Genomic DNA, 10,860 nt, shown 5'->3' with positions numbered 1-10,860 from the left:
AGCTGTGCCTCGGGAAAGGTGAATACTAACCAGATCTTCCCCTCCTACAAGTTCCTTATTTTCTTCTTGAGTATCGTATCACCTCCAGCCTTGACCCTGCCTGAATTCCAGGCACTGCAGGAATATTTTCACATTCTTCACGACAGACTGGGAAATAACTTCAGCCCATAGACTCAACTTGGGGGCCAATGTGCAAACATCACTCCTCTTCAAAGAAGGCCTCGGGCTGTTCAGGTCCCGTCAGCAGGGAACCTCACCAGTCTCCCTCTGAGGCACAGAAGTGTGCGTATGAGAATGAAAGTAAAYTAGGTCTGAACGAGATTAACAGGGATTTAATCTTCCAAACAGGGAACTCCAGTCACGAGCTACTTATTAGCCCGTCTCCAGGGACTGTGCTGCTTGCACTGGAGGAGCACAAGGAGGCATTGTGAGCCCCAGACGCAGCTCGAGGGGAGGGCGACAGCCGCAGCTAGAGAGCAGCGCAGCCCCAGAGCGAGATCTGCTTAAATACGACCAGAACCAACCCCCAGAAATCACAACTCAGCTATGTTTCTTCAGAGCAGAGGTTTGGGCTGTTCAGAGAAAGGAACTCCCTACTGTACATCAGCAGAAGAAACCCAGCTCCCAGCCCAGCTTCTGGGTTTGGGATCCCAGACCAACCTGATCTGGGGGCAGACCTTTGAAACCCTTCCCTTCAAAAAAATACAACTTAATGAGGTCTGCAGCTCCCTTTGGGTTGTTAATTACAAGACAGCTTCCAGAACAGTACTTGGGAATTAAAGGAGGTACCACACAAGTCCTTCTCTCCTCTTGGTTTTCTGCTGAGGGAACCAAGTGCCCACTTAGCCTTTTCCTAGCTGAAGAACAGTCATCAGACAGCTTCACGCTCCAGCCACGTAAACATGAGCTACTCACACACCAAGGGGCTACAGAAAGTCCTTTTTATCCGTCTACTGAACCGCCATCTAATCCCCTGCTAGTATTACTAACAAATACTGCCTTTAGTATTACTATCTTCCCAGGGGGTCTTGGAGCCAAAATCTCTCATGGGAGGTGAATTAATTTAGTCACAGCACCATTTCCTCCTTCCAGGAAGGCGAAGGTGTRCGGGGAGATAGTTTGCTACTTCTGAGTCAAACACAAATATGCACATGCCTGACAGTGTTAATTAACCAATTTCTCACAGATTAAGGGATCTGAAAGGCTTTCTCTTAATGGATCATTTTTATGAATAAGGTTATTCATGCCTATTCCTATGTTCTCCAGTTCTGGCAGGTTTCACAATGAATGCATAGAAAGAGGCAGCATAATTTTAAAAAGAGATTTTTTTTTTTTTTTTAATGAAGAGGTTCTGGTTGTATTTATTACATATTTCAAGACAAAATAAAATACATGGGATACTGATAATCTCTAAAGAGATGCTATAAGCTCAGCTAGTAAGAGCACTGAAGTAGATATCAAGCTGTTAGACAGATTTATCTCAAACCCCACCTCCCAACAAAAACACACCCCAATAGCCATAATTTCTATTTAACAATGAGTAAATAAGCCTCTACACAGCTATAACACAATGCTGATGTAGTAGCCTGCCATTTCAGGGTAACAACCGTACAGTGCTTTTCACTAACTAGTTGTTGGCCATGGAAGCATTTTAGGTAATATGTATGCCACTTTCAATATTTGCAGTTCTGTTAGAACAAAGCGTTAAAACCCAGCTTGAGGTCACCTGTAGAAAGCCAGAGTTGTCAGATGAAACAACTATGTGACCAACTATCCACATTTAATAAAATGGAACAAATGATCCACAGTACCTATCCAGGAGAGCAGCAAAGCTTTTCTTTCCCCTGCAGATTGCAGAAAGGAACATGGCTCCTAAAGGGGAACTCAGAACAGTATTGTTCTTTGTTATTTGTGTGGGAACTTTTTATAATGTTTCTTTGCACTCAGAACACAGAGTAACCTTACAGTGCTTCTATCTTTCATATTTTGTTCTGTACTGCTAGGATTACCTTTATGTAGCTGAAAAGAATAAAGGCTGCATTTAAAGCAGTACTCGCTACACTGGATTTTAAGCGGTACAAACTTGGTGTCAGCATTCTAATCAGAGAACAGTGAACCTGGGGCAGGGAAGCAATGAGAGGCTCCTGTAAATGCGCGTTTGGCTTTGTTGGAGAACACATGCAGCACAACTCTGGACATCCCTTGCTCCTGCAACACTGTTGCTCTATCTGGGTTCACATGGCATTTGTAAACTGYGGGTGGGAGCCAATGTATGCAAAACTGATTGGAGACTTGCAGCTCCTGACAGAGGAAACCCTTCAAAGCTCCTCTGAACCCTGGGTGYGCCTAAAACAGCAGGTTCTCCTCCCATTGACTCATCCGTGTTCAAACAAACCAAGATGTGAGCTGATATCAGGAAGTTTGAGCTGCCCTAGATACTATTTCATCACCTGTTTCCCATCCTGTCTAGCCATATTCAAATCTAATACTAGMTTGTCCCTGGCCCTGGAGAGCCAGAGCCTGAGGGAACATAGTGTCTTGTGCCATGTAGTCATGSTACACAGCCAGCTTACCTTGTCTTGGCTTTTAAAATACTACATTTCCTCAGGCTGTGATTATATTTACCTTCAGGAAGAATTCAATGAGAGGAGACACAGTACTATACCAGGTAACGCTGGGAGGGAGTTGGCAGATGCAGTAAACCTAAGCCATGTTGAAATGGAGCCCGTGGTTAGGACTCAGCTAGCTCACAGAAGAATTAATCAGCAGCACAGCTAGGAAGTTTAATACAAGGCAAATGCAACACTCAGACTCACATCTCAGAGCAKCTTTTCTCCAATGTGCAGTACCTGGTCTTCCCAAGTTTCCAAGAATACCTCATTACTATTGGCATTAGATTCTGTAACTTTCTGAATCAACTTGTTCCCCAATTCCTGTATTCACTCCAGGCCCCACCACAGTCCCAAATCCCTGAAATCTTTTATACATACTTTCAAAACTGGAAGAAGAAAGGAGAAGAGATAGGGTGGGGAATGAGAAGAAAGAGGTAGCAATGCTGGGGAAGTGAAGGCTTTCATCTTGAGTAGTCTGGAATCTGATGAGTTATTACTCAAAGAACTAAAGAATATAACAAAGCCATCATCATTAAGCCATAAAATGCAGCTATATATTTCAGACAAGACGACAATACAGATGAATACAAAGCTGTGTAGTGTGGTATCCTTGATCCATTTGATCCCTCTGCCTTCAAAAATACAATAGCAATAGCAAACCCACACTCCACCTTCCACAGGGACTTTAATACAACCCTGGCCAGCATGGGAGAGAGAGGACCACAAGCCTTTCTACCCATCAGACATGCGATAAGTCACTTTGATGATGACTGAAACATTAATCATGTCGACTGAAGTCCTGGATAGATGAAGTCCTCTTTGCTTGTAAGAAATCTGCGCAGAAGCCCTCCCCATCCACTCTTAAGCTCCTCTCCCTTGTCCCCTGACAGGTAAAGAATGGCAGTGCCAGAAACCCATTTAATATAGTTAGTTGCCTGTGATGTCAATCAAGCTTCCTTGGAGTTACAGGTGATATTGTGTCTTTTTAGGCTCATCTGTTAGGGCCTTTATCGTTTCTTTTTGGTCTCCTTCTTGGGTTTCTTGCTCATCTGTGGAGCAGCTGCCTTTGGCTTCTTCACCGTCTCTGAACTCTTAGCCTCAAAACTGTCCGAGTCCTACAAGGATCAATTAAGAAATAGTCAGTCAGTAACATTTTAGCAATTTGCTCACAGTTTACCTCTCAAACTCCTCGAAAATTTGAGCGTAAGCAAAAAGAAGCAAGCAACAGGTCTACATGCAAGTGCTGGGTATCTKTTCTGGAGCACATCTGTATCAAAGAGTCCATGTTTAATGAGATTTGAGCAGCACCATCTCTGCTTCTTCCACATGTGCTTTTTGATGAGTACGAGTTTATGCACAGAAGCAGCCATTCACTGTGCACCAGAGAAGCTGTTATAAGCTCAAGTCTCTAAAACAAGCTTTTGAGAAAAAAATAAACAACTTTAAAGGCAAGAAGAAAATCAATACTAAATGAAAACTATTCAGATTGGGAAAAGGGAAAGATACTGTGTAACCAGTGTGCACAGAAACATTTAGTAGGAATTTCTGTAAAATGATAACCTTCATCGATTGCAAGGCAAAAAATATAATTCCCCAAATGGTACTAAGAGCATGAAGTATGGAGCTTCTTTCCTGGATTCTGGCCTTGGTTTAGGAGTTAAAGCTCTCTTCACCTGAATTAGCAAGGAATGCTTAGATATCCTGCTTGTTTCCTTCAGGCAAGATGACAGATAATATTTCAACTATGGGAAATAAACTCTAGTTATCTTGCAAAAACACAAGGGAACAGAGCCAGTCTCATCTGAGAAAGCACACACATGCAGATTGCCTCCTTTCATTGAATGCATTTGAGTATAAATATTGCTTTAGCATCTTGGTTTCTATCAGTCAGATTGTGCCAACTGGAAAAGAACACACAAAAAAGGCAGAGAAGACGTGCTAGTTTCAAGCTTCCAAGAGAGCGCTCCAGACAATGGAGGAGGCGGCGAGCATCTGACAGTATCCTTTTAATCAAGGAGCTCAGTTCAACCATCTCTCAAGTTACTGGGCTATTACAACGCACATCTGTGTGGCTTTCCAAGGAAGGAGACTTGGCTGGCTTTCTAAAGGCTCTAATTGACGCACAGGGAGCTGGCAAGCTCTGGAGAAATGGAGCAACATACAGCTATTGCTCAGGGGTATAGTGTGTACCGCTACCATAAAACGCACACTGCTGCCTTCTAATGTTCAAACCAAGGTAGTCTTAAAAGCTTGAAGCCTCACAAATCAGAGRAACTCCTCAGCATCCTACGCAGACTCAAGCATCATTCCCAAGATCTGGAARAATATCTGCCATTGTTTATGGTCTTGTAAATCAGTTGTGTGGACAGTAAATCAAGAGGACAGTATATGCAGGAATAAAAAAATAAAATAAATAAATAAATAAATAAAAGCATAGCATGAGGACATTGAAGAATGGCTTTAAACACTACCAGTTCCATAAAGTTTGCCATTTTAATTGGGGGCCTGGCCTTCAGCTTCCTACTTCAAACTTAAGCTGCCATTCTTTTCAGCTTTCAAGAATCAGTATTCAGTACTTCCTGTAATTTTATCGGAGGAAACCATGGACTCTGACAGAGTAACAGCGCAAGACTTTCAGTGCTGGAATATCATGGACTCCAGCTTCCCGCTTCATCCTTCCGCCAGAAGCAGCAGCTTCTGCAGCAGGATGACTAGCAGGAGGGAGCACGTGCCTGTGCTGGGGCAGTATCAACACCCCAACACATCAATGCATCTTCACTGACCATCAAAAYTGAAATTGAGTCATGAACTGTGGTGGCTGAGGTACAGAGGAATGTCTTACTCTGTCCTCTCTGTTGTAATATTTTAACCCCTCTATACTACAGTGAGCTAAGAACACCTGTAAAAGTCTTTTTCCTTCATTCTGTACCTCATCCTCAAATCCTCAAGCACTTCTTTCCCCAGCCAGGCTAGACATGTCTTCTCTCTTAYAAGCTTCTGATACATAATATTCATTCCTTATACTGCTGAAGATTTCTAGGTTTCCTCTGCACAAGATGGAGCAAAGACTGTAATAAAGAGAGCCTTTAAACAAAACTTTCCATGCTGAGTTGTAACTGAAAATACTAATTTATATCATACGCATTCAGACAAGATCTGTATCAAATCACTAAACTTCCTGCCTGATCACCACCACTGATGCATCTGTCCCCCAAATTAACGAAACACATGGAGTTGTCTTTTAACAAAAAAGCCAGGTTTATGCAGATCAACCCAAAGATGGGGTTAATTTTCCATTTAAAGTAAATGGAAGATGGTGTAGCTCACCTCAGCCTTTCACTTTAACTTTCTCTTGTACTCACTGCAGCGAAGGGGCCTCCCCATGCCCACACASGATTACTGTCAGGACTGGGATTTTCAGTACTGACATGAGAATACACTAGAATTTTACCTRTAACTTGTTTCCAAGAATCACACACAAACTAGAGCCCCAAGTCATTTCCCAAAARGCAGTTCCTACAAAGGGGACACCCTGCCCAGCAATTAATGGGGATTAACTGTACAATGACAACGTGGGTTTGGGATTAAAGTCTGAGCTTTCCTGTGTGCAGTCAGGAACAGCATGCACATTCAGCACACCTGGCCGGTACGTCAGGTCACAGGCCATTCTTTCTGGCCGATACTCAGAGAAGTTGGCTCAGGTATTTGCTCCTGCCTTTCTAATCTGAGRTTAAGTCACAAGACACAAGCCAGCTGGAGGTGGGAAAGCTGAAAGGAAGGAAAGGGAACGGACTATGGAACCATCACTAATCCCAGACCACTGTGTCTCCATTAGCTACTTCAAGTTCCCTCCCATCCTGTTTTCCATGATTCTGCCCATCAATATCAGTATTAAAGAGTGCTGCTTACTGTCTTATGGGACTTCGAAACTGGCAGGATTATGGCTAACACACAGATAAGCTGGAAAATGGCTCCAAAGAAGAGTCCGTAGCGTAGCACGTTCTCCATGAAYGTGGGCTCTGGGATTTCAGGTGGAGAGAAATCCAATTCAGCAGCCATAGTGTAAGCACCTTTCTTCACTAATGTTCTCAAGACCACCAAATTCTAGGAGAAGAAAAGAAAAGGAAGGGGGAGGGAGCAATTGAGTCATGTTTTTCACTGTTTACTTTCCATTAAGAAAAAATTACAGACTAACTTACACTGTTTTTTCTAAGATACCCTCGGTCTACAGAATCAGTAACAAAGATAGAAAGGAAATCTGCATTCTATTTTTCTATTTAGATGACTGTCTTTTACCACCTGCCTAAGGAAACAGTCCTCAGATGCTTGTAATAGCCCATTTGTAGGTAAAGGGAAGACAAAAAAAAATATGACAGAAGTACTGACTGCAGAACAATATGGGAAAAGCCCAATGAGCAAGAATATGTTTATCCCTGAGGCTGCTCTTGCACGATTTACACATTTTCACTTTTGCTTTATGTCATAGGAGAACATGAATACCTCAGCTCTGATCATAACTTCATCTTAGATGTTGTAGCCAACTGACTTCTAGAACTGATCTAAACAAACCACAGAGAAAGTACATCTGCTGAAGACACGAGAATAAGTTATGTGTCTAAAGTTAAGCACAGGCTTTAGCTGCTGGTTACACTAAGCCCTATGTGACTTGCAATGGTCATGTGTAAGTCTGTGGCAAAGTTCAACATCGATCTCCTGAGTCCCAGGCTAGTTTCTCAACCACAAAAACATCCTTTCCTTCATCTTTTGTTAATGGAGCCATCAATTCACTCTATGAATGACTAATAGCTTTCTACAATAATGGTGAACTCTCCTGCCAGAATTGCTGGAGTGCTCCACAGAAAGTCACACAAGGGAAATCCATTTAGTATGAGATGTCATCAGAACTCAGTTCTGATTAGTTTTACTCAGTTATCCTGATCTGTATCTGAGCAAGTCTATTTTAATAGGGAAAATGTATCCAGCTGCTTATATACAATGGACACAATCAACTTCACAAAAAAGATTCCAGCGTGTACCTACCCAATCAACACTATTCATTTATATATATYCATTTCCCTTTTATCCCTCACATCAGCAAAATCTTGCAAACTAGCTTTAGTGTATGCATGTTTCAGCTGAAGGGTGGTAATCTATCTCCCAAAAATTTTCTCCAAATAAATCTCTATTTTTCCAGCTAGCAGTAAACTTCTACAATATGAAGACATGACCAAGTCAAGAAAGATGGTAAAGCGTGAATGGAGCAGAATTYGAGTAGAGCTACAGTTCATAAATTTGAGGATGAATCAACAACTCAAAGCTGTTGCACAAGAGGTGAATATAATTTGGTGACATATTAAAAGGAGTTGCATATATAAGCCACAAATAACAATTATTTTGTGTTAATTCAGCTGAAGTACAGGATCTTATCTTGGGTACCATACCTTTTAAAAAGGCAGGAAAAAGATCCCAGCTGCAAGGACAGTTAGCCACTGGGACAGAGAGACTGCAGAAGCCTTGTTACTGGCGATTCAGAAAAACGGATCAGATGAACATTTGCCTGGGATGGGGTGTGAGTATATTTAAGCCTGCCTTTGACTCAGGAGATGGAATCGGTGACCACTAGAGGCCCCCTCCTGGTCTGTACTTCAGCAAAAGGAGATTTTTTTTTTTCAAATTCTGCTTAAAATTCAATAGGCAAGGGCTGCAGTTGGATCTGTTTATTGAGCTAGGATACATGTTAGGCCACTCAGGCTCAGTAAGTCCCAATGGTTAYGCTGGACATATAGCGGCATTAAGCAAGTACGTATAAATGTGAGTCATCTATACTGCTTTTATCTTTACCCTCYTCTTCCCCCAAGCTGCTAAGGCAGCAGACTCTAAGGAAAGAAATAGAACCAGGGTTAAGTTTCACCCCGAGTTGTATTTTGTSTGGACTTTATTTGCTAGGATGCCCTTTGAAAGCTTCATTCTTGCCCACCCTTCTCCTCAAAGAGAGGGGAACAGACGCTGCTCCATTCCTCACTTGGGGTTTTCTCTGCACACTCTCCTATTGATACTCTTGATTCATAAACCTAAAATACCAACACACAAAATCAAAAAAAGGAACTGCTGCATATGCAATCAAAACAAAAAAAATCCCTATTCTCATAGTCTGCACATTGCCCTGCCTTTCCCTCTTCCTATTTCACCTCTCCCCAGGGCAGCAGTAATTTTCTAAAAAATCCCCAGTGATGTGACAAGCACCGCGAGCTCTCATGAAGGGTGGTACCAGCTGCCACTACCACATTAAGGGCCACAGCATGAAACAAGCTCAGAGAAGACCTGACTGACACCATGCTCCAGTTAGTCACAGTAGCTAGCAGGCAATTCACATGAGGCCCCTTAGTTTTGCTGGTATCAGTGGAGCTGAAACTAACTTTTGCTAATATTAGCCAAAAAAATTCCCCGCTTTAAAAAGACTCCTGTGGTTAACAAAAGCCCCAAACCTGCAAACTCAAGGGAGTTCAACCTTACGCAAGTCAGTAGGCCAAGGTTAAACAAGTTAAAAAGGCCAAGGCTGATCACTGGAGAATTAGGGCTCAGTGTCTGCCACATCACTTTTTGCAGTGAATATAAAACATGAAAAATGTGTTTTTCCATCAAGAGTACTACCTCATTACATTTTGCCTTGCAGCTCATCCAGCTGTTCCATGCAGGATATTTATGACTGTTTCAGAGAAGCCGAGAATTTCACCATCTCTTCCTTTGTAAACATCCCTTCTTCTCCACAGGTACCAACCACCTTTTCCCTCAGACACCCTAACCTATTAATATGGTTACACTCAAAGTAATAATTCTTAACTTCTGTATTTAGTTTTAAAGACTGAAACTCCAACTTCAGACCCAGATGGGGCTTATATACCTGGAAACGTGTCTGTTTTTTCTCTCTCCGGTGTAATCACCTGGTCCAATAACATGTATCGCCTCTTCCTACAAGCCTTGCCATCTCACTGGAACATACCAGTGGAGTAAGCCACAGTGTCAGCACAACACAGGAACTGATTTAAATTATGTAAAGCTTTTCTGTCTTTCCTCTGKTAAGGCTCTACAGCAAACTAGCCAACTGCACACAAAAGTATGTTTTCCTGCAGCAAAGCCAGAGCTGTATCATGAAGTCAACAAGAGGCTGCTCACAGCTGCAGCCTCAGTTTTTTGCTCAGCAATGCCAATGGAGGATGATGTAATTACCCCTCTGGGAGCAGGATCAGGCCCTATGATTAACAGCCACGTGTTTTCAGGATCAAGGCCATAAACTAGCCAGCTAAACAGAGCAAGGACAGAATCAAACCTTCTTTTTGCTGCCATGGGTTTCCAAGCTGGCATTTTCAAGACCTGTCACTATACAAATAATTATTACAGCATGAAGTCCCAAGAGCACTCTAGATACTATAATATTAGCTTTCTCTTGCAATAGAGACGAAGAGCAAAAGCATCGGTGCAGAACGTTAAAGCTTCTCTCAAAGGAAGAGGAAAAAAAGATGTCGGTATTGGATTTCTGAGACTACCTAGGAGGTGTCTGGATGAAACCAGGCACCTTGCATCGGCTTCTGCTGGCTTTGTGTGTGCTCATCACTTCTGAAAGCGAGGCCGTTAGTGCCTAAGAGCTCCTCGGGGGCTCCCGGAGCCGGCGCCAGGCAGCCGGGCTCGGCAGTCGTGCCCGGGGGCCGCAACGAGAGGCGGCTGCGCAGCAGCCTCGGGGCAGGGGCACCAAGAGCTCCGCACCCCTCCTCAGGARGGCAGCTCCGCGCTGCTGCTTCCTGCCGGCCGGCCCCGGCTCTCGCCTGCAGCGCAGACGGCCGCGGGGATCGGAGGGGCTCGGCGCACACCTCGCCCCCGGCCCTCCCGCGCACGGCTCGCCGCACCGGCCGAGGAGGCTCCCGCCGCGCCGCCGCCGCCGCCCCGGCCACGCCGAAACCGCCGCGCAGAAGCGGCCCGGCAGCAGCCCCAGCGCCCGGCCGCCCCTCGCTGGCACCCGCAGCGCACGGCCCCAGCCGGCCCTCGGGCCCCGCAGCCTCTCCTACAGCCCGCACTGCGGCCGCCGCCTGCACCCGCCGCCGCCGCTCACCTCACCTCGCTGCACCGCCCCGCTCCGCTCCGCTCCGCCGCGCAGGCCTCGGCGCCACCCGGAAGTGATTCCCGCCCGGCAGGAAGCGCTTCCCCCTCCCGCCCCTAGCAACCGCCCCGGGCCGCGCGTTGCTACGGGCGGCCC

At 44.6% G+C, this 10,860-nt stretch overlaps 1 protein-coding gene across 2 annotated transcripts; it reads right to left on the bottom strand.

Moving 5' to 3' along the window:
- Positions 1–3,144: 3,144 nt before the first annotated feature.
- MANBAL (mannosidase beta like) lies at positions 3,145–10,803 on the bottom strand. Of its 2 annotated transcripts, none has more exons than XM_085313958.1 (3): positions 10,722–10,803; positions 6,522–6,716; positions 3,145–3,727 (listed from the first exon to the last, which is right to left on the bottom strand). In XM_085313958.1, exons 2-3 carry the CDS (start codon positions 6,669–6,671, stop codon positions 3,620–3,622), a joined length of 258 nt encoding a protein of 85 aa, XP_085170084.1. In that variant the 5' UTR covers positions 6,672–6,716; positions 10,722–10,803; the 3' UTR covers positions 3,145–3,619. The 2 variants fall into 2 exon arrangements, with proteins under 2 accessions (XP_085170084.1, XP_085170085.1); XM_085313959.1 differs by having other exon boundaries at positions 10,717–10,784.
- Positions 10,804–10,860: the final 57 nt, after the last annotated feature.

The sequence above is a fragment of the Rhea americana genome, unplaced genomic scaffold (assembly GCF_003343005.1).
Source record: "Rhea americana isolate MKP2758 unplaced genomic scaffold, rheAme1 scaffold_4, whole genome shotgun sequence".
Classification (NCBI taxonomy): Eukaryota; Metazoa; Chordata; class Aves; order Rheiformes; family Rheidae; genus Rhea; species Rhea americana.
The sequence above is the reverse complement of the archived record's forward strand: the minus strand, read 5'-3'. Positions and strand labels throughout refer to the sequence as shown.